This window comes from Diabrotica undecimpunctata, chromosome 5, assembly GCF_040954645.1.
Source record: "Diabrotica undecimpunctata isolate CICGRU chromosome 5, icDiaUnde3, whole genome shotgun sequence".
Classification (NCBI taxonomy): domain Eukaryota; kingdom Metazoa; phylum Arthropoda; class Insecta; order Coleoptera; family Chrysomelidae; genus Diabrotica; species Diabrotica undecimpunctata.
The window spans coordinates 53214295-53239923 of NC_092807.1; the positions used below are offsets into that span (position 1 = coordinate 53214295).

Genomic DNA, 25629 nt, shown 5'->3' on the forward strand with positions numbered 1-25629 from the left:
AATTTATTATTTTTGTATTTGAAACCACTCTGCAATAAATATAAGCCTATACAGTAAAATGTCCGTTTCATTGCCACTCTCCCCTACGAGAATAAAATGTAAAAAAAGATTGTTGCCATACGATTATTAGTTCAAGTAGTGAGTTTAGTAAGGAAGACCCATATGCCAATTAAATTATTTTATACACAAACTTCAAACAAGAAAAAAGGCAAAAAACGGATAAGGATAAGAAGCGAATGTAAACAAAACGTTATGAAAAGTCAGCAAGCTAGAGGGAAACAATATATTACACCGGAAAATAAACTAATTCAAAAGAAAACTACGGGATCAAATTGCCATTGTAGAAAAATATGTTTCATTAAAATAGACGATACCCAAAAACAGAACATACTTGAGCAGGTTTATAGTACGGGAGATAAAACTGAACAAGCCATTTATCTAGATGGAATAATCATTGTGTAAAAGGTGTAAAGGAAACGCCCGAATATAGGAGAGAGGAGAGAAAAAACAGTACCTATAAGTATAAGGTAGTATTTTTGTCGCAAAATATAATAGCTGATTCTAAAATGTTTTTTAGTTACCTACTTGTAGGAAGTCAAGAAACTATGGTATATAAAAAGGCATTCTTTTTTTTTTCATGGAATACCAAAAAATAGAGTGTCTCAGATTGCCAAAAATCTGATGCTTGGTAGTATTATGTCACCTTCCTATAATCGTGGGAAACATTCCAATAGACCGAACAAAATCAGTGAAGCAATAATAGCGCAAATAGAGGAACATATTCGGAATTTTCTCAGAAGAAAATCTCATTATACTAAAGAAGATAATTAAAAAATATATTTTTTATCTCTCAAGTTGGATATTGCAAAAATGCATCGACTGTATTTTAAAAAATATGAGCCAGAAAAGTATGTTCTTCTAGACGACGGGAAAGATTTAAACGACACTAAGCCACTAGTGACATCTGATCTTTATCACTGGCAATTTAATCTTAATCATAATCTTAGTTTTTGACTTCCCAGGTCAGATGCTTGCCAGACATGTGACTGCCTGAACAACACAATTACCGCAGAAGCCAATGAAGATACTAAAAATTATCTACACTTATAGAAGGCTGAAATATTTAACACCAAATTACAGGGATATATAAATCTTGTTCGCGAAGACAAGATGATGTCTTAAGCTTTGATTACCAACAAAACCTGCCACTGTCTTCTATAAAAGGCAGTTTTTTATACTTTTTATATAGTTGATGAATTTACTGCCAAAAGAGGTTGTAAGGAAGTGGTCAGTTATTTATATCATTATATAACATAATTTGTCCAGGAAACTGTTACAACCCTCCATTTATTTTCGGACAACTGTTTTGCCCAAAACAAAAATCACGCCACAGCGCAGTTCTTTCATATGTTTGCTTTGTTCATATTGCTCTATAATCGTTATTAAATATAAATTCACCAAAAATCGAAAGTAATGAATAAATCAACACTTGTGGGAAGTGGGACATATTAATTAAGTTTAAAACTTTCCTGGTTAATTATGTCATTTGAATGATTATTTCAGTTTGTTCTATGATACAGTCAAAGTCCTGTTACGATAAATATAAGTCATATTAAAAACCTGTAAACATTTTGTTATTCTCACTCTTGTTCTAGTATTTTCTCCGACCCGCTAGAAACCGGTCTGGTTTCCCTCTCATTCGAGACAATTCAAGGGTCAACATCCGCCTGCTTCGAAGGGATTCCAGAACTAGTGGCTGTTTGATATAAATAACGGAATTTTCATTATGTGAGGCAGTGTGAAAATATAATCGAGTCGAGTTTCTAATAATTGTAACGCGGAAATAAATATTGTAAATAAATAATATAAATTACAGTAGTTACGATAAGTGTAAGAATATTGTATGTATAAATTAAATAAAGACTTTAATAAACTAAATTAAAGTGTTAGAATATTTTTTATAATAAATAAAGTTAATCAATTAGATATATAAACTCAGTTCAGTCCTTTAGTCGATAAGCTATTCTGAATTTTTAGTAAATATATTTTTTTTCTAAAAAGATTATTTTGGAGTTAGTTAAATAAATCCCTACTGGGTTTATTTTAAAAGAAATTTAGTTTAACCTCTTTTTTAAAAGCTTAGCTCGCCGTACTAGCTAACTGTAGCTAACAGTACTTTAGCACAATCTATTTTTAAAATCTTTCAAAGTTCTTGATACTTTAACTTACAGTTATTTATATAGATTTGCATATCGCTAGGTAAACTTTAGGGAATATCTTCCCAAGATTCTGTGCTACTTTTTTTACGTGAAATTGTCAGTTTATAAGAGATTACTTAATTGAGGCTATTAATTTATTATACCTATTTTCTTATCACGGGATTTTTATTAAGGTTTATGAAGTTGGGTAGTAAATACGATAATGATTTATTAAAACCCTTATTTATTTTCCAGGAACTTTTAACTATACTGTTAAAATACGCTTCGACACCTCATTAACTAGATAATCTTGACTCCTTTATTTAGTTCAACGCCATAATGGAATATATCATATTTCGCCAGGATTCCGTTCGGAAGCAGTTCCAATTCCAGATAGTCATTACAGAAGAGTAAAATGATGGTGACGGTCCCAATAAAGATTCGCGTAACGATTCGCGTAGCGATTCGTGTAACTGCATATCAATTTAGTGTAAAATTTTCCTGGTTGATTATATCATTAGAATAATCCATTCCGTTCGTTCGATGATGTCTGAATTTTCAGTTATATAATTTTTTTTTCTTAGAATATTTTGGAGCTAGTTAGAGAAATCCCTATTTGCTTCAGATTAGAAGAAGTTTAGTTTAACCTGTTTTTTTTTTAAACTAACTTCCCGGAACTATCGGAACACTCTCGCCTAGAACCACCAGATAACACTTTCGACAACCATTCTACCCGAGTAACATGATAGGCAACGGTTCTAAAGAACTTTTTGACCGGGAACCGCGTAAAAACAAACAAGCTTTACAGAATTGTTTGAGGTAAGACATAGTAAGATATAGCTTTAATAAGTCACACACTTAAAACATTTTTCAAAGTAATACACAGCAGAATTTTTGAATTCTTGAATATGAAATTAGTGACACACAATTTGGCTTTAGAAATAGTATGGGCACAAGAGATGCTTTGTTTGTCTGGAATGTGCTGACCCAGAGATGCATGGACATAAATCAGGACATGTACTTCTGTTTGGTAGATTTTAAAAAGGCGTTTGATAAGGTTCAACACAAAAGCTTGTAGATATACTAAAAAATATATAGCACGTGCATCATTCGTTAAACTTAAAAAGTTTCTTTGTTGTCAGTATATAAGGCTAAGACTACGCCTAACGATTCTTCGGTGTTAAGTAATCACTACTCTTTTTTATGGCTTGGAAGCATGGACACTTAAAAAGTGCATCTGAAAAAGATGGCCTACTTTGAATTTTGAAGTTACAGAAGAACACTACGAATTTCATGGAGTCAAACAATGTCAAACGCAGAAATTACTAGAAGAATAGGAATTAAAGCTAAACTAATGTTGACTATAAAAAAGAAAACTTGAGTACTTAGGACGATAAGAGGGCCAAAATACTCATTATTGTAACTTAATATGCAAGGCACAATTTGGGAAGACGAAGAATGTCGTGGCTTAAGAACTTAAGGGGATTGGTTTAAATGCAGTAGTGCAGAACTATTTAGAGCGGCAGTCAACAGGGTCCGCATAGCCATGATGATTTCCAACCAAGAATATTAGTTGATTTATTGTTACCGTGGGATATGAATATTTTGTTATCTCAAGCGATTTCTTTTAGTTTTGCCTGGAATTTGTAGACATCTAATCATTGAAATGTTTATAGAGATGCTGCCTTTTGATTAGTGTAACAGTCGTTACTTTTACTGCTATTTATATTAAAGTAATTTCAGAGATGTAGTATGGGTTGTCTAACTTTAAGTGTTCATTTGCTCATTAAGTGTGTATTTTTAATAATTTAAGTTGTCACTCTGATCTAAATTTGGTACCATTGCAAACCAGAGAGATGACAGGAGATTAGGGGGGAGTGGAAACTGGCTCTTGGTTAACAAACTGTGAATTAAAATTTACTTTTGATCGAGAGTTTGAAGTGATACAAAGGTGGTAGTTAGCGAAAGAAAATCCAATTAATGCATAGAATTTCCTTCAGTAGTATATCCTATTATTCAGATTCATTATTTCATATTTTAATATAGTATTTTGTTCAAGGCCATTACATTTTTACTCTATGTGAAGCAAGGTCACGCTACATTCGATTGGATGTGTTTTTTTTTTCATCTACTATAATTATCTTTTTGCTCCGGTTTCTTATGCTGAAAGAAACTTTCCTCACTTCTTTGATTTCTTTTTATCAATATTGAGACTAGAAGTAACGGGGAATTGTTTTCAGCCACATCCCATGGAATTATAAACTTCCCTCAGAACATCCGAGGGAGAGTACCACTTTAACTCTATAAGAATCAGGGTCATTGGGACAAGCCAGGGGGTATTGTCTACTCCACCCTCATTTTTTCTCCAGCCTGCACCTAGAGGTAGGGCAGGACAGTAACCATCGGAACTGAGCCAATTAGCACCAGCTCCGTGCTAATTTCGGACCTCAAGAAGGACTTCGCTGGGACACCGAAGCCATTCGGGAGTATCCTTCCAGACAACTGTTTCACCTAGGAGGACAGTTGGTTTTTGCTTTAGAACTATATATATATATATATATATATATATATATATATATATATATATATATGTATATATATATACATATATATATATATCTATATATATACATATATATATATATATATATATATATATATATATATATATATATATATCTTGTTTCACCACAGTTATAGTTTTTTTTTATAACATATATATATATATATATATATATATATATATATATATATATATATATATATATATATATATAAAATTATAAATAATATAACCCCCCTTGGTGTAAGGTATCGGTAAGTTTGAGCTCAAATTCTACCCAGAGATTATCTTCCATTGTTTTTTTGTATTTACCATTTATTTCATTATTAACTTTAATTATTTCATTATTTGTTTACTTAACTAATTTTTTTTATATTTCATCTTGCGTTATTAACTCTGGTTATTATCCCTTCAGGATAATAGACCGTTTCAATTGTTTAACTTGGCTTGTTCCCATTTATATATTACTTTGTTTATATTTGAATTTAGAGGTGTTTAACAATATTGTTGGTCATATTGTAGGTTAGTATAATATATTTACTTGGCTATACGTTCTTCCAACGTTAGTATTATTTTGTTTAGGGTTGTTTTTTTAACGTAGATGTAGGTTGTACACTCTATATCAGAGTTATTCTGTGTAGTTTTCAACTTTTTGTTATAGTTGTTTTCAACATTTCTTTTAAAATATTATATTGTGAAATTTTCATATACTTTTGGGTAACGTAGAGATTGTCAAAATCTAAGAAGTTATATTTAATAAACTTGAATTTGTTTTGCATATAATTTTTTATTAATATTTCCTTACCTTTTTACATTTACAGCATTTTTGTCTATTACATCAACTTTAATTAATATTAGCAGTATACGATACCTGTAAGAGTGACCGTTACTCTTTTTAGAGTAGTATCCCTCTTCTGGCGCCCTCAATTTGTTTTCTTTGTTAATTTTCATTATACCTATTCATTTTTCATATCTTCTTTTCTATCCATCATACATATTTTCCTGATTTACTGTCTTTAAAAGGCATGCAAATTGGCTGTATCCATCCTTGAGTTTCTAGTGGCCATTCTCTTGCCTACATTGCTAGCCTAGCCACATTCCGTTCAATATTTTTTTCATACTTCTTTACTTAATTGTTATCTATTTTACTTCTATCAATTTTATCCCATATATATAGACCACTCTTCTTATACATATCTCCTTCTACACACCCTAGTAAATTTAAAAGTTTTAAAGTTTTTGATAAATAAGAACGAATTTTGGAGGTGAACCAACGGAAATGATCCAGATTCTACGAGGCGTTAGACAAGGTTGTATACTTTCACCTATATTATTTAATCTATATTCAGAGGAAATATTTAGTGAAGCCTTGGAAAAATGCGAACATGGAATACTTCTAAATGGAGAACGCCTAAACAACATCCGTTATGCAGACGACACCGTTATTTTTGCAGACAGTTTGAACAGTTTACAGCAACTGATAAACAAAGTAAATGAAGTAAGTGAAAGATTTGGACTTCAAGTAAATATAACAAAAACTAAATTTATGATCATCAGCAAAAATAAAGTTAGAGACGCTCAACTACTTATCAATAATACACCAGTGGACCGAGTAAAACAGTATAACTATCTTGGAACAACAGTAAATGAACAATGGGATCACTCACAGGAAATAAAATGTAAAATAGAGAAGGCTAGGAGTGCATTAAATAACATGGCCAAACTCTTTAAAAGCCACAATCTTAATCTGGAGATAAAAGTAAGGCTCCTACGATGTTATATCTTCTCAATATTGTATTACGGAGTTGAATCCTGGACACTAACTGAAGCAATGGAGAAAAAACTTGAAGCCTTCGAGATGTGGCTATACAGGCGAATTCTAAGGATATCATGGACAGACAAGATAACCAACGAGACAGTATTACGAAGAGTGGGCAAAGAAAGAGAGGTGATGTATACCATTAAAAGGAGAAAGTTGGAATATCTCGGACATATAATGAGAAACAGCACTAAATACATATTACTGAAGGTAATCCTACAGGGTAAAGTATTCGGAAAGTGAGGAATTGGGAGAAGGAGAATATCATGGTTGAAGAACCTGAGGAAATGGTTCTCCACAACAACAACGAATCTATTTAAAGCATCAGTCAATAAAATAATTATAGCCAGAATGATTGCCAATATTCGGAACGAATAGGCACTGAAAGAAGAAGATAAATTGGTAGAATAGTCGCTCAATGTCTTCGCAAATGTCTTAAATTCTGTATTGGAGAGAACGGCTAGAGGTTGGTTGTGTGTTTGTTGTATTTGTATTTTTTATAGCGATTGTTGTAGGGTTAAGGGGAGGCCTTTGTTGTATGTTATTGTTTGGACGAGTTTGTAGATGTACTGGTATAGTTATTTCGTGTATTTATTGTTGCGTGGAAGTTGAGAGTTGGAAAGTGTGGACTAGGTTGGGAATGTATGGAAGAGGTTGGGTTTTGTTCAGTTTGGGCTAAGTTTGTGAGGTATGAAGGGTTGTTTGTGAGGTGTTGTTGTACTGTTGTGTTAATGAAGTCTTTTAGTTTATATTTAGATGTGACCATATCACTTATTCGTGCATTATTGTAGATCTTCTGTCCATTCAGGGATGTTAGGTAGAGGGCCACAGGTGTATAGGGTTGCTTGCTGCTCTGCAGCTTGTAGTTCTATTCGATATGATATATCTCCCAATAACTTGTGATTTTTGGAGATACGGGAGAATTTTCTTTGGTTAGAGAATCTTTTTGGGTCTTGGGCCTTTGACATTTTACTGCTTTTCTAATTTTATTTTTATTTTTTCTTCTACTTCTGTTTTATATTCTCTTTCCATATTTTTCTGCTTTTTATTCTTCGATCTGGTCTTTAGATGTTTTAAAATCGCTGTATGAGGCATCGCACGATAAATTATCATTATTTTGATGAATATCCACATCAGAAAAATCAGTGATAGCGAGATTTGAGTAGATATTTGTCCTTATCTTTATTGTTCCTCGTTTGAGTGATTCTCTTAACCTACTTTACTGTCCCTTGGAACTCCACTATGCTGTAATTTTGACTTTTTTGTACTTTGTCGTGTCACTAATCACTAAATGTATTATTTGGATCGCTAAATGTTTTTAGGATAAAAATTATATCGTTTTTACTCTCTAAATGTAATAATTAATTATGAGCGATCAAATAACGTGTACTTAAACTTTGACTATATATTACTAAGCAACATTGATGATAATAATTGTGTGTAAGTTAAATTTTGAAATTAAAAAAAACTAATTTTGGCGTTAATGGGTTAACACATAGAACATTTGTTATTAAAAGTTTTAAAGTATAGATTAGGTATTGGAGAAATTAATTTTGATGTTTTTCCTAATATGGATGCCAAGGCAAAATGTCGCGTAGAAAATTCAAGCAAGACGAAGCTAATATAAGCTCTAAACAGATTCCTGCAACGAATATATCTTTTTGGGAATGACAGAGTTTTAAGTCTAAAGAGTGATTTTGATTTTAGAGTTAGTTGAATAACCACATAAAAACGAACTGCTTAAGCTCATGTGGATCATCATCATCATCATCATCATCAATCAGCCCTGAGTTGTTCATTGTTGAACATAAGCCTCCTCTAGACTTTTCCATCTGCTTCTGTTCTGCGCCTCTACTATCTAATTGGTCACGATTCTTTTGAGGTCGTCGGTCCATCGCGTTGGGGGTCTTCCTTGGTTTCGCTTGTCAGCCCGTGGTCTCCACTCCAGCAATTTTTTGTCCAACTGTCGTCTTTCATTCTTGCAACATGTCCTGCCCATCTCCATTTTTGCCTTGTAATATGTTCGATAATGTCTTCCACTCCGGTTCTTCTACGAACTTTTTCGTTTCTTATTCTATTTCTTAAGCTTATTCCAAGCATTGATCTCTCCATCTCTCGTTGTGTCCTCCTAAATTTTTTTGATGATGTTTTTGTGAGAGTTAAGGTTTCTGCTCCGTATGTGAGGACTGATAGAACGCACTGGTTAAAAGCTTTTCTTTTTAAATGGATCGGTATATTTGTTTTAAATACGACTCTCATTTTTCCGAATGCAGTCCAACCCAGACTTATTCTTCTGAGTAGCTCGCATGTTTGGTTATCTTGCGTTAACCTTATTTCGTGACCCAAATACACATATTTTTCCACAAGTTCTATGGGCGACTTTTCGATTTCTATTAGCTCATTGGGGACGAGATTGGTCATCATTTTTGTTTTTCCATAGTTTATTTTTAAACCGACTTTCTGGGTCATTTGCTGTAGTTTTTGTAGCATAACTCTGGCTTCTCCTAAGTTGTCTGTTATGAGAACAATATCATCGGCATATCTGAGATGATTGAATATCTTTCCATCGATCCGGTCTTATCGGCCTGCAATATTACCATTTACAAATTCTGCTGACTCTTTAAATACGCATAAGTCTACAGTAAATTCTTCAGTGGTGAATTAGTGAGTCTAATGACAAATTCGAATGAAAATACTTTAAAACGTAATTGCCATAATATTTTTACTATATGTAATATTTACTTATTCTATCCAGTTTTTAGATATGAGGTAGTCTTGATGTTTAATCCAAACATAAGTTTTGTTAGGATATACTTCCAAAGATAATCAAATAATCTAGTAGTATTATTATAGTAGACCAGAAGAACATCCAACAAAGCGAATCTTTTCCTTTAGACATGTGGAAGGTTATGCGGAAATCATGGAGTATGAAATTAGAACAGATGCACCGACTTTATATGACTGTAGCCAGACTTGCGATAAAACAATTAAAAAACAACGCACACTGTCCGAAACATAGGTCGTAACCGGTTGGTAAGGATAATGTGCATTAGATGTCCGTCGTTCTCCCCTTGTTGTTTATTTAGGAACTTGTTTGATTTTGATACAGAGTATTTAAAAAAATAATTTTCAAAACTATTTTGTCATTTATGCATGTGTTTTTATTGTTTTGTGACAATTAATCACGGAAGTAATAAACAATTAGGACTTTTGTACGAAAGTGATACCTCTACTTTTTAAAAATACTTTTTGGTTTGATATGTATGGCTTCGTTAAATGTAGTATGTTTTTTAACTGAAGGTGAAATTAAATTTAAAACATATTTAAACTGAATCCTGTTCATTCTAAAATAATTGTTAAACCTATTAATTATTATTAAATTCCTAATTGTTTATCGCTTCCGTGATTAATTGTCACAAACCAATAAAAACACATGCATAAATGACAAAATAGCCTTGAAAATTATTTTTTTTTAATACTCTGTATCAAAATCAAACAAAGACCTAAATAAACAACAAGGGGAAAACGACGGACATCTAATTAACATTATCCTTACAAACCGGTTACGACTCATTACGCAGCCGTCGGCATCAGTAAAATATTGTTTTCGAATATATTAAACGGAAACGTTAAGTGTCTGAAACTCAATGCTCCGGACAGTGTGCGTTGTTCATATTTAAAACCATTAAAATTATATTTTTCGGAAACACTATGTGCTGGAAACGCTGGAAAGCGCTATGTGCTTAAGAACGAAGCACTGATATGGTCGTCCAAATACCAACAAAAGACTACCTACTATTAAAGAAACTGAATAAGCTTTAACAACAATTATGCTTAATCATAACAGGAGTGATGTTGACTATTTTAACTACCTCTATTGAAGTCATACTTTACCTTCCTTCATTACGTATATACACTCATGGACAAAAATATCGAATATTTTGGAATTTTCAAATTTTTGTTTTTTCAAAATAAATTCTGGCCAATCAAGTCATTTATTGTAAAATAGAGTTTATTTTAACAATGTTTAATGAACAATTTTGAGTTTTTGTACCTAGAAAATTGTGAAAAATATAAATGTTTAATATTAGGTAAATAAGGTTATTTTACTCTAAACTTAAATGATAATTTAAATTGCTTAAACAAGCCGTTTTAACTGAAAGAAGTGCATGATCAGTAACGAGTATTCCCCCCTCTAGCTCTTATTACTGCTTACATCTTTCTCAGCATGCTTGCAAGTAAATTTTGGACATATCCTTGGGAAATTGCATTTCATTCATCCTGTACAGCAAGCCGAAGCTGCTCTATCGTATTTGGAACGGGATTTTTTGTCGTATGCTACGTTTTGGATGATCCCACATGTGCACTATTGGATTTAAATCCGGGCTAAACGGTGGCCAATCCAATCATCGAATTTGGACCTCATCAAGATAATTAGTCACTATGGCAGTGGCATGTGGTCGAGCATTATCGTGCATTAAAGTGTATGTTTCATATCCAATGTAACCAACATATGATAAAACATGATCTTGCAAGATGTTCTAAACGTAAGAATCACCAGTCTTCTGTCCAATCACTTCCACAAGTGCGGTACGTACTTCCCAACTAATACCTTCCCAAAGAATTATGCCGTCAACTCCAAAACTAACGGTCTGGGTAAGACTGCAGCTGGCGAATCGTTTTCCAACTCTTCTGTAGACGTAGTTTTGACCATTTGGCTTCCATAATAGGATTCTGGTTTCATCAGTAAAAAGAACGTTTGTCCAGTTGTCGATATTCTACTAAATATGTGTTCTTGCAAATTCCAAACGACGAGCTTTATGATTTTGGAGAAGACGTGGAACTTTGGCTTGGCGTCTGGGCTTTAAGTTTGCTTGTTTTGATTTTTGTCTAACTGTTTGTAAACTCACATTAACTTGTCTAACATTTAATAGCTCATTTCTGAGAAGCATCGATGTCAATGAACGATTTCGTGTAGAATCAAGAACCAAAAAACGGTCATCAATTGCGGTTGTGCACCTTGGGCATCCTTGACCAGGCCTTCGTACAAAATTTCTTGTTTCGCGGTACGTTTTTAGAGTATTCGAAACTATAGATTCAGTTCTACTGAGACGTCGTGCGATACCTTTTTGTGCATATCCTTTCTTGTACAAAATTACAATATGTGCTAATTGGACTTCATCGCAGTGTCTAATTGGTGGGATAGTTGTATTAAACTTAGTTAAATCAAAACAATATTTAATTAAACTTAATAAAGTAAACTAAAACTAGCCGAATTAGTAAGATTTTTCCTTTATATGAAGAAGGATTTTTAAGATAAAATGTACGAATAACACTAACCACTAAATAAACGTCAAAATAAACATTAAAATAGTTCAAACCAGTTAAGTACATCAGCCTACTATATGAGTATTATCAGTAATCTAAAATTATTTTAAAATAATAGTGACTACAAAAAAAATTGGAAAATTCCAAAATATTCGATATTTTTGTCCATGAGTGTAGATAGAGACGGTGACGAAGGTAGGAGCATACGGAAGGCGACTTCGATGTTAAAAAGCAAAACTAAAGGATAATGACACAGAATCTGAAGAGATACTAAAAAAATTGGCCATAATTGGCAATGGTATCAGGTTCAACGAAACCTAAATATAATTTCGAAAAATCATTTACCGTCGTCTTTCTAGGAAGGCTACCGATCACTAGTGGTACAATGAGAAGTGACCAGTGTAGTATTGTTCAGGTGGGGACTAAGATCTCAAAAGCTCTAAAGAAGACATCAGAGACGAATCCAAGAAGAAGACGTCAATACATTTCGTTAAATATAAAGTGATTTATCTATTATTTGATTAAATACACATTCGTAATTTTTTCGTTGGTGTCCACTTTTTTCTTGGTCCAACTTTACTTTTTGCTTAAACTTTTATTTCTAAATTCGATAACAATATTCAATAATATCGAATTATGGTAACCGTTTATCGAAGTGCCTTTAAAATTATTCGTCGACGAATTGAAGACTTTGACCATTTTTTCTATGTTAACCGTAGGAACGAAACCAGTTCTTAACTAACCAAACCGTTTCCCTAAGGTAATATTATTTACGAGTTTATTTCACCAAATAATTCTATCCCATTTTTAAAAGGTTGAATTAAAAGTAGACCTATCGCTTCAGTACCGTAAATTAAGTGCAACATTATATAATTTTTTTTTAATTGCATAAAATATTACTTACCTTTAAAAGGTTTATGGTATCCAAATTTGTAGATGGCACAATTAGTCTAGCTTGTGCTGAACAATAATAGTTGCTAGTATCTTCAGCACATTGAGTGTAATTTGCCATTTTATATAATTGTGGTAACATTTTTAGGCTGGAAAGGAAAATCTGTTTTATATATTATTAAATATTAGACATAAATTTAGCCTTATTATTAAAAGATATCAAGCAATAATATATATGCATTAGCAATATATATCTTTGCGCTTTAAGTTTTTACTAAAAAGGGATGTAGCAGTTCTACTATAGTGGTATAATGAAACTATTTGGATTGAAGAACTCAACCTACGGAGAATAACGATTTAGAGCAAGGGTGGCCATCCCGCGTTCCGCTGGGTTTCTGTTTGTGGTCCGGGTTTCTGTTTGTGGTCCACAGAGCATATACACACATTTTTAAATTTTAATGTACAGAAACCACCAAAAGAACGTTCCAATGTGCCTAGTTTGTATTAGATCTCATGTAAGAAAGTATATCAGCACATTTGATTCAACTCTTGTGACAACTTCTTTTAGGATATATTCGTTTGAACAATTAATTTAACGTTAAATTATGTGTAATCGATTTTATTCTGTGCGTTATCGTCGTGTAACATTTACATAAACATTTATAAGAATACAAGTGGTTATAATCTTATGTTCTGTCCACTTTGTAAAGTGCAGCAAACTCAGCTTTTATTTTTTTTTAATTAATTCATAATATTTTTTGTCAAAAAGTCATGTAATACTATTATAATTTTACTGACTTAGAATAAAATAGAATAGAAATAGACTTTATTGTCACTGAAAATAGTACAATTTTATGGACAAAGCTTACAAAATTCAAAAAAATAACACTAACAATTAAAATTTACTAAAATTACGTAAATCGTCGATATCACAAAATAAAAGATAATAAAATATACAATCCATTGAAAAATTTAAATAAATTGTAAATTGCATAATAAAACCTTACGAACTAGTTTACGAATAAGTTTAAGTTGCTGCATGTGATACCCAAATTTATAAAAGTACTTTAGTTGCTTGTACCCAAACACACTGTAGCGTGATTAAATAAAACGAGCGGTTCGAATTTATATACATATATTTATTTATAACTTTACAGTTCGGTAGTATCTTAACAACTAACTCTACTTCTAACATTGCGTCATATATATACCAATAGTATTAAGTTCCAGAACATTCGGGAGTTGTCCCACCTCTAATTCGCCTACGTGACCTGTTGTTCTGTCCCTCACTCGATGGATCGCGAATGTTCTTGACGCCTTGTTAGAGTTATAACCGTTATATGAGCCATGCCAAAAGCATATTCGTAACACTGCTCCCCTCTTAAATCTGAGCGTCCCGATCAGTAACTCTATATGTAGGCCCAGGATGGCGGAATCTACAGGACTCTCCAGCTCTGCATGAACCCCTCAAGGAGAAATAACAGTCTACAGACTTTGAAAGACACAATCTCTTCGAATTAATACAACAGACAGTAATTCGTACTCCGGTTTCTCGGAAGATCACTTCAAACATGCTTCTGACAATCTTCCAATCCAGATTTTCTAGTGCATGGCCTATCTTGGGTAAGGCCAAATTCTTGATGTCATAATTGCACACGATTTTCTTCAAATTAGTTAGAGCACGCCATATATCCCCGTAGCTTGCCTTGTCTGTATACGACTTCCTGGTCACCATATACAGCAACGATCGAGGACCATCTTCTAATCTCAGTACTCTTCCAACTTTAGGCTGCTGGTTTTTTAACTCGTCCAAACGACCGAATTTCTTATAAAATATGGATGAGATTCCTTTAGTCATCTCAAGATCTTGGGCAACACAGTGGGCTAGAGAGACGTTATGCGGAACACTAAAAAGATCCTGCTGAACTTCTGTGGTCACGCTGAATCTAGCACTCTTTCTCCCTGCGTAATGTGACATAAATTAATTAAAGCTTGGTCGCCGGTCATCTTTGATCTCATGTTGAAGGGTTCGTGATTCTTCTGTTTCATTTGAGCCAGCATATGGTGCAAGACGATTTATGTGAACTACTTTTGGTTTACCTTTCGGCAACTTCTTAATTCGGTATATTATGTCATTCATTCTCTTTTTAATTTCATACGGACCTTCCCATTGTCTCTGCAGTTTAAGAGACAAGCCTCGACGACGTTGTGGATTATAAAGCCAAACAATATCACCTACTTCATAGGTTTCATTCTTGCATCGAGAATCGTATTGATCTTTCATTCTGTCACTGGCTAACTGGATGTGTTGTCGTTCAAGTTCATGAATGTTGTTCATTCTTAACTTCAGGCGGTCGACATAATCTTCGCTTGCAACATGTTCTTCGGAAGGTCTGCAGCCAAACTCTAGGTCGCAGGGCAAACGAACTTCACGATCTAACATCAGGCAGGTTGGAGTCTTTCCTGTAGTTTCATTCACGGCCGAGCGGTATGCCATTAGGAATAAATGAATGTGCTGGTCCCAATCTCTTTGATGTTCTGATACAACTTTAAACAGGTGTTTACCCATTGTTCGGTTCATTCTCTCGACCATTCCATCTGATTGAGGATGCAGGGGTGTCGTTCTGGTCTTATTGACACCACTCAATTTACAAACGTTTTGGAAAAGGTTTGACTCGAAGTTTCGCCCTTGGTCTGAGTGGATCTCCAACGGAACACCAAATCGGCTAAAGAATTCTTTAACCAGTACCTCTGCAACGGTAGCAGCTTCTTGATTTGGTATCGCATAGGCCTCAGTCCATTTCATAAAATAATCCATGGCTACCAGGATATATTTATTTCCATCATTCGTCTCTGGAAGTGGACCTGCAATGTCGATTGCTACTCTTTCCATAGGACAACCAACATTGTACTGTTTCATGGGTGCCCTCTTTTTACCAACTGGACCATTACTGGTTGCACACAGTTCACATTTCCGGCACCATCTTCTTACATCATCTTTACAGTTTACCCAATAGAACCGTTCTCGAACCTTTTGCAGAGTCTTCGTGATACCAAAGTGTCCACCTGATGCACCGTCATGCAACTGACGCAATACTTCTGACACTTTACTTTTAGGTACAATCAACTGAAGCTTAGTTTCTGTACCATCATCGTTCTCAAAGGTTCTATACAGAAGATTATCTTTCAGCACTAGGCAATTCCATTGGCTCCAGTAACACTTGACTTCGGGACTACATGCACTAATGTCCTGCCAAGAAGGTCTTTCACTTCGACACATCCAATGCAATACTCTTTTTATACATGGATCATCTGCTTGAGCGTCTTGTAGCTGTTGAGGCTGTCATTGATCATTAATGACGGTGGTTCGTCTCACGGGGTAAAGTCGTTCTTCTAATTCAAGACAATGATTACGATTTACACTGTATGGCCGTCTTGACTAAGCCTCTGCTTTTGAATGCCTTTTTCCAGCCCAGTGTTCAATCTGGTCTAGCTTTCTGACTGTTTTATTATTTTTATGCAATTTACGACGAATGTGACCTACGTCGTTACCACTCCAACATCTGGGTTCCCGTCTCTTCGGCATCATGTTACGAACTACTTTTCGTATGATTTCCTCCAGAAGTTTCTCGTTTTGTTCGTCGCTCTCTTCAGAGGTTCGTACTCGATAGCTCCGTAAAACTTGACTAGCTGTTTCATGTTCCAAGGCAATAGCGAGCGTAATCATCTAAAACTTTCGGTCTTGCTAGTCGTAAAGCTTTCTGTAGTTCACTGTCTCTTAACCCATTGACGAAGGCATCTACAGCAATTTCTTTCAAAATGTTGTCTGGTGCCTCTGGATATGCCAACAGCGCTATACGAGCAATATCTGCTTCAAATTTCTCACCTCGTAAAGCAGAAGTCAAGGAAACAGCTTTTTCTTGTTCTGTCCAATGATTGGCTGTCGCAATAGCTTCAAATTGTCTAAGGTATATGGACCAAGAGGACTTTTCATCAAATGGTGGCAATTTCAATCTCATATGATGTGTCATTTCGTCTCTCGATGATTCTTCTTTCACTACCGGATCTAAGGCTACTGTATTAACTGGTGGTAGCACTTTCGTGTTAGTTATCATAGTCTTTAATTGTTTGATCTTCTCTTCTACGTCTCCTATCTTGTCGTTTACATTTTTCTGTATCTTATCGAATTTTCTCGAGACTTCTTCAAATTTCTCATTGTTTTGAATACACATTTCTTTAATTATTTATCATTTGAGAGACGTTTGTCTCTCAAAAAATGGAATGTCTCTGGGTCATCTCCATTCTTGTTAAGAACATTCTTCAGTCGTTTTTGGAGGATCTTCTTGGATCCGCTGCAATCTTCATCGTGTTCTTCTAGCTGCTCACGCAACTGTTTTACTGAGAGTTGTACTAGCAGCATCTTTGGTCAGGCACGCGTACTTTTTTAAAATGTTCAAAAGTCTTTTTCAAAAGTCACTGCTGAATTTATTTTTAAATAAATTAATTATCCTCACACCGTGACACCAACTGTAGCGAGATTAAATAAAACGAGCGATTCGAATTTATATACATATATTTATTTATAACTGTACAGTTCGGTAGTATCTTAAAAACTAACTCTACTTCTAACATCGCGTCATATATACACCAAAAGTATTAAGTTCCAGAACATTCGGGAGTTGTCCCACCTCTAATTCGCCTACGTGACCTGTTGTTCTGTCTCTCACTAGATGGATTGCGAATGTTCTTGACGCCTTGTTAGAGTTGTTAGAACCGTTATATGAGCCATGCCAAAAGCATGTTCGTAACTATACTGTAATTTCTTAGTTATTCGTTAAGAAACTCTTCCACTAAATAATATGGTCTTTCAGGTAGATAGGTTTTTGTCCTTTTACGAACTTAAGGAAAGAAGTTGCAGATTTAAGTTACAAAGGGAGATGGTTGTATAATTTTTTTGCGAATATAATCTATAAATACTAACTCTGTGTAAGAGATCGGTAAATACACATCAAATCTTAAATATCTAATGAATTAGTCATGATTAGGTCTTTCTGGAAAAATTTGTAGATGTTTATGGATTAAGCAAACAGTTTTTAGAATATATAAAGAGGAAAGGGTTAAAATCCCATGATTTTTTAAGTAGCTTCTGCAATGTGTTATTCTACTGAGGCCAAAAAGGTACCGTTTTTTGTAATTTAAAAATAACATCAGATTGGGCAGCTGTACTAGAACCCCAAAAAGAAAGGCCATATCGAAGATGAGACTCGAACAAAGAAAAATATGTTAATATGGAAGATGCTAAATTGATTTTCTTCGAAACAGATCTTATTGCATAACAAGCTGAGGCTAGTTTCCTACTTAAAAAATCGATATGAAGGGACCATTTAAGTTTGTTGTCTATAAAAATACCAAGAAATTTTGCAGAAATAACGATACTGATCTGGCTGTTATTAAGAATGAAGGGTTAAAGAACTCCTTTATAGGATAATGCTACTGTCTTGTCCACGTTAAAAGAGAGTAAATTAGAGTCGGACCAGGTTTTTATTTTAAATAGATCAGAAGTTATAATTGCATGAAGAGTTTCAATATTATAATTTTCCCATCGATTTTTAAGTTACTGGTGTCATGTACAAAGATAAGGAAAAGTAGAGGGCCCAGTACTGAACTGACTTGTGGTTATCCACATACAATGCTTTTGTGACTAGAGTCAGCATTATTTGCTCTAACTAGTTGTTTCCTATTCCTCAATGTCAATTCCCCCTGTCAAAATGTCGTGATTTACACCAACCTCGAATTACACAATCAAAACCTTTGGCATAATCACAAAAAACAGTGGCAGTACAAAGATTACTGTTAAGTGCTTGACAAACCTCATGTAGTACAGAAAACATAGCATCGCTGGTACATTTATTGGATAAAAAGCCGAACTGACTTTGTGATAAAATGTTGTTTTCAATGAGAAAGGATATGTCATCTTTTATAAGTCTCTTAATAAATTTGGATAGGACGGGTAGTCAGGCAATATGTCTATAGTTGTAGTTTTTCACCACCCTTATAAAGAAAAATGAAAACTGTCTTTAGACTCTCTGGAAATATACCTTTTTCAAAGGAATCGTTGGTTAGTAAGACCAGGACTTCCAACACATTTTTTGTGAGATTTAAGAAAATTTTTATGGATAGTTTATCAGTACTATAGAAAGATTTCCTTTTAATACCACTGATTGTTTGGATCGTTTCAGATTTATCAACTAGTCTTATAAAGAATGAATTCGAGACCTTTTTTAAAACAGGGAGATAGGAAATATGATCTTGTTGTGGCAAAATAGTTGATGTTATATTTTTACTGACATTAACGAAGTGTTCATTTGGATTTTCAGGGTTTGGAAAAAATGTTTGAGCTGTATTAGTTTTATTTCGATCGTTTATTATGGACCGAGTTTCTCTGGCAACATTTTTAGAGCTTCCCAGATAATTCTGATAGTACATTTTTTTAGCTGTTTTGATAAGTTTTAGATAGGTTCCTCTGTACTTGGAGATATATTTAGTGACAAAGACATTGGTAGTAAATTTCTTGATGTACAGTAGTGAACGCATATTCTTGGCTGATATGCGGATACCTTTGGTAGTTCAGGGTTTGTGATATTTTGACTTAATTGTAGTTAAAAGCAATGCCTTATTAGGGCATTGCCTATAATATATTGAAAATACAGACAAGCCTATCTAAAAAATCACTGAAATTATAGTCCACGTCCACAGGGGCAAAGTGACACCCAGAAGTCAAGCACAAGTTTTGGAATTTACGAAAGTTCTGTGGCCAAAAAAAATCCTACCTAAACGTTCGGTTTTTGGGGATTGTTTGTTAAGGGCCGTTTGTCAATTAAAGATTATCTTCAGATTAAAAATAATCTTAAGTTAAACTTAATATAGCGTTGTTCAATGCAAGTTTAACACTTAACCATCTGTTAACCAGAGATTAACTTAATCGCCCAAAAACGAAGGATTAACGGTGAAAACTAGAAATTTGTAACCTTACTTTCTGGTTTTAAATTAAATATTGTCTAGACAATTCCAGATTAAAACAACCATAGTTATATCACTAGATATTGTGTTTTATTGCTTCAAATTTGCAGTCTTTAAATAAGATTTACACCAATAATCTATTATAATTTCGTGTCTATAGTAATAATTATGGCTATTGCTAATAATGGTATGTTTGATTTTGTTGATGGAGATATTACAGAGGATGAAGATTTCTTAGCTGTTGCTAATATAATTTTTCTTCTGTGAAAAAATCCTGTTTTTCGAGTAAGAAAAAATCATTTTCATTAATGGTTAGATAATGGGTTTTTGAATAGATTCCGATTACCAAAGGAAACAGTTTTTATGCTTTGTTAAGCGCATAAGAGACAGAATAGCTCATCCCACAAATAGGTAAGCTTTTTATAATAGTTAATTAAAATATATATATATATATATATATATATATATATATACATTAAACAATTTTTAGAAATCATGCTGTCCTGCCAGAGACAATAATCACTAATGCAACATGAACACGAACATGAAAACTGTAAACACTACGCCAAAAGTCATTAACTTTTATATATGAACACCAACGTTTATACCACAGAACATATAAATGCAAAGAACAAATTTATTTTTTTAACTTTCATGAAAAAATTTGTTCCAAGCCGGTAATTAATAACTGGCAACATTGTCACCGCTTCAGTACTCGGGTTTAACAAATCCGAGAGTTAACATGCATTGAACAACTTCTTGAGAAATAATCTTTGAATTAAATTTAATCATTGTTTACTTAATCCATGAGTTAACTATTGATTCAACAACTGGCCCTAAGAGTGTTAAACTTGGTATATACTGCTTCATGATCAGATAGTCCTGCCATGATTAATTGTAAAACGTACATCAAGGGGTGAGAAATCTGATACAATATAATCAACTATGGTAGATGTTGTTTTAGTAATTCTTGTAGGAGAATTAACGTGCATTGTAAAACCATACGTTTCGAATATATTAATCAAGAATAATTGAGTAGCCCAAGCAACTGCGTAATTAATATTCAAGTAACCCCATAGAATCTTTCTGCTTTTATTGGGCAGGTCGTCTAACACATTTAACAGGTTCTGAAAAAATAGTTCCGTGGAAAAATCAGGTGATCTATAAATGCAAAGAATGTATAGATTAAGATTCTTGTTATAAACTAATGTAGACTCAAAAAAGGATTCATTCAACAGAAAGTGCCATGCTGCCGTACTGCTCTACCATAGGCCACTCAGACACCAGCATATTCTAGTCTAAGCCGCAGATTCGTTTTAGAATTTTAAACTGCTGCGTTAGCCTTTTTATTTTTCTGTACACCGAGCCGGGGCTTGAACCCGCTTGGCTATCTGACCGACACTTAGTATTATAAAAAAGTACTAATTTAGATATTGTTACGTAAAAATATGAGTCATAGTTTTAACCTGTAAACATGTTTTTATTCACATGTTTATGTTTTAGATTTTACGAGAGGCTTCTATTTACCTGAAGGGACCTTCCAGAAAAACGGTCGAACCGATGTGAAAATACCCGTTTGCCTTTGCCGTTATAATTTCGCCGCTAGTCGAGAAGGCTGCCGATGATTCTAGCTAACGGCACTGGCATATATTAACAGGACATTTTATTTGAAAGGGACAGTTAATTCTGAAGACCCGCGGCCGCGATTTTAATTGTTACGCTCGCCTTTAAATAAATTATGTATTTTTAGTGATTAATAAACTTATATAAATTATCGTGCTTTTTAATAAATTAAAGTAGGAACAACATTATAAATTGAATAAAGACAAAAGACAGCAGTTAAATAAATATCATTTCAATATGATGAATTTTACTACCGTTTTTAAAACAAACCGAATATGCCACAGGCACTTTGAAGATAATTTCGCTTCTTCATGGAGTCATAGATTGTATTCAAATACAATTCCCAAGAACAAATAACTGATTGATTTTAGATTCCTCTTCTTATGTACATCCCACAAGAATTTCAATGTTGTGTGCGAAAGCAAATGTGACAGAAAGGAAGTAACTCTGATATGTAATTAATAAAAATTATTTTACTTAAAGTGAATCATGGTATAAATTATTATATTACCTTTTTGTTTTAGTTGAAAGTCCATCAACAAGTAGAGATGCACCACAATCTACACACATATTTCAATCATTTGAGATACCCCATTGTAGTAAGTATTGGGAAGATAACAGTTAATAATTTTCCAATTGGTTACTATTTAATGAAACTTTTTAGTTGCAGAACACAATTTTGTACAGTTACCAAACAAAGAAATTTCAATTATACAAACTGATAAGAATAAGGATTTAAAAGGTAATTGTAGTTAAAATTTTATATTTTGTATTGCCATCAGCAGATTTGTAAACATTCTTTAACATGATTAATGATAAAATTAACAGTTTGTTTAACCTTCGGATATTGATACTAGAGTTTTTTATAAGTTTATAAGTGCTTTCGTGTCATAGACCAGCTAGGGCTAAAAACTAGAAATAGGAGCTTACCTGTGTTCATAATCTTTCAGTGCTAAAATCTAACAAAGATCTATGAAGGTACTGAAACATTCTAGTACTTACAATAAATTGTTTATACTCACATCAAAAAACAGTCTACTAAGTCTTTTTTGCAGTAATGCCACTACACGAAGGTTAATATAATGTATAGATTTTGCCTTAAACACACATAACTACACTTTACCTTTCACTTCACTTTGCCTTTAACTACACCATAAATATTCTTTGGAAAGAAATAGTAAAAGTCTTTTAAACGCAGACTGTTTGAAGCTAAAGAGTTTTATTGAGAAAATAAACTTATTAATCTTCAGAAAATTAGGCAGCTATTCTAATTCAATTTCAGTACAGAGAGAGCTGTAAAGCAAAAAAACTAAGACAATCATTAAACAATAGACTTCTGGCTCAAGCTATTGGGGGCCCAGGAATTAATAAGTTAATATTTAAGTCACTAAAAGAAACAATATTAAAAATGGAAGAAATGAATAAGCATGTAGCTATAATATTTGATGAAATGGCGATTATGCCAACTCTTCATTACAATGAGCATAGTAGGTGTATAGGTTTTAAAGGCATGGGAGATGACCGAGATTAATATACAGCACATCATAATCTAGTTTTTATGGTAAAAGGTCTAAGAAAACCGTGAAATCACCTATTTCATACCAATTTTGTAGTAGAGGTGGTGCAAAAACCCCTCAAATTAAAAATATGTTGGTGGAAGTCATTTCTAATTTCTTAGAAGCCTCAGCATGCTATGCAATAAAATCTGTTTCGAAGGAAATCAATTTAACATCTTCCAAAATAATATATTTTTCTTTGTTCGAGTCTCATCTTTGATATGGTCTGCTTTTTTCGGGTTCTAGAACAGCTGCCCCAATCTGATGTTGTTTTTAAATTTCAAAACAGAGCAATACAGTATCTTTTTGGCCTCAGTAGAATAACATATTCCGGAAGCTACTTAAAAAATCACGGGATTTTTAGCTCTTCCCTCTTTATAAATTTTAGAAAGTGTTTGCTTAAACACCTGCATGTTATTCAAGCAAAACCTAATCATGACTACTTTACAAGAAATTCAACCTTTAATTGGTATTTACTGAACCCGCCCACTGAGTTACTAAAGAAATCTATATTATATTTAGCAAAAAAATTATACAACCATTTCCCTTTGCAAGTTAAATCTGCAACTTCTTTCCTTAAGTTCCGTAAAAGGACAAAAACCTATCTATCTGAAAGACCATATTATTCAGTAGAAGACTAGAAGAGTTTCTGAACAAATAGTTTTATGTACAAGTAACTAAAGTATTTGTATAAATATGTATTTGAGTATCACATCCAGCAACTTAATCTATGCAATTTGCAATTTATTTAAATTTTGCAACACATTTTGTATTTTATTATCTTTTATTTTGTGATACTGACGATTTATGTAATTTCAGTAAATTTTAAATTGTTGTTATTTTTCTGACGTTTTGTAAGCTTTGTCCATAAAATTGTACAATTTTAAGTGGTAATAAAGCATATTTCTATTGTATTCTAAATTTATATACAAAGTTGTTTTACAGGTATTAAATAAATAAATAAATTAAATTTTGTCTTATTTTTTCGTAAATGGTACTGTGAATATTTGAATTTAACGTTTTAAAATTTCAAATGCAATTTTTTTTGCTGAATTTCAGATCCAACTAAAGTATTGTTGTGAAGCGTCTAGACTCTAGAGGTAGGTGATTTGTGGTATCTTGTAGGCCCTTATTCTTTTGAATTCCAGCTGGTTATTTAAAGTTGGGTAGCATCTAAATTTATAAAAGTCATTTTTTGACCCTTTAACTGCTGTTTCACAATCAGAATTCCACCATGGGACTGGGGTATGTTTTTTTGGAAACTTTATGAAAAACCTATGGATTCGTGAGCTATTGATCTTAAATACTGTACGAAATGGAATACTTTAGAGTAATTCATAATATCTGTATTGAAGGGCTGTACCAACTAAGAATTTTATTAATTTTTGTCTCTTATCTATTATCTGGATTGTCAAAGACCGGCGAATGAATAAAATTTTAAATCGTTGCTACACATAAAATTATTTGCTTCTATCATCTGTTCTGTACAAGCTTTCCACATATTTGTTATTAGACTTAAAATTTGGAAATAAGTACAGCAATAATCTCATACATGCTAGTATTAGATCAAAAAGTTTTGGGTTCTTTTCTAACTTATACGTAAGACCCATTTTGGAGAACCTAGTATTATTCTTTTTAGTCGTTGATATGTTACTGATATAGTGATTTCGTTATTTCACAAGTTTATATTTTCGATGTCTTTTTACTTTTAGTTAACTTCTGATATTTTTGTATATTTGGACAGCAAAATCCCATTCTTTTGACAGATGCGATAATGTAGTCCAATTTAAATGTATTTATTCGGTTATTTGCGTTCTTAGTCTTAATGCCAAGTTGTATTAGTATTCATTTATTTGAATGCATCTATATATTTTAGCTTTTTATATTTCTTCTTAAGGGTCGAGAATTGAGGATCATGTTTAAAAATATGGAAAATATTCTTCTTTCGATTCTTTGGTCGACTTTGTTCGATTTCATGGTTTTTCCAGATTTTAGTTAATTTACCTAAAGCAATTGATGATTTTTAGTTTATTTCTTCAGTGCAGCATTTAAATTGGTCACGAGGAACCCTAGGTAGACTAAATTGTTAGACAACTTTTACGACATTCATGAAAGAACTACATTTCCACTATAACTTATTATACTCTCCCTTCTCAAGTCTGGAAGCAAATTAATCAAACGAGAAAAAGACATACGCACATAAGAATTTCAGATATTTTACATAAAAGTAGTTTAGTAATCGTCGATCACGAAATTGTTAATGCAGTTGCCGAAAATTTCTACCAACAACGGTTGAAAAAAAAACAAAAAATTATAACGAGAAGCAAAATCTAATGACGAAAAGACACTAAATATGATTTTAATTGGAACATTGGAAACATGCGCATTGAAAAACATAGCGAAAACCCTATAGACGTACGACATAGATATTGCTGCTATCTTCTTCTTCTTGTTCTTCCATCTTGTATGTAGGCTTTAAAGCCATTTCTTCTTTTCAATGTTACCCCTGTTAGCCTCCTAAATTATTTAGATTAACTTTTTCTTGGTCTTTTTCTTGGTCTGCAAATACTTCTTCGTCGATTTGTTAACTTATCTCATGCCATCCGTACTATCCTATCCTCTGCCATTCTA

General features: G+C 33.1%; 1 protein-coding gene across 1 annotated transcript in view; it reads right to left on the minus strand.

The window, feature by feature from the left end:
* Positions 1-25629, minus strand: part of LOC140440627 (O-acyltransferase like protein-like) — a 151920-nt gene that overhangs the window by 115383 nt on the left and 10908 nt on the right. The window contains exon 2 of the mRNA XM_072530991.1: positions 12813-12948. Coding sequence (XP_072387092.1) covers positions 12813-12941 — 129 coding nt within the window. The 5' untranslated portion in view covers positions 12942-12948. The remainder of the gene's footprint in view (positions 1-12812; positions 12949-25629) is intronic.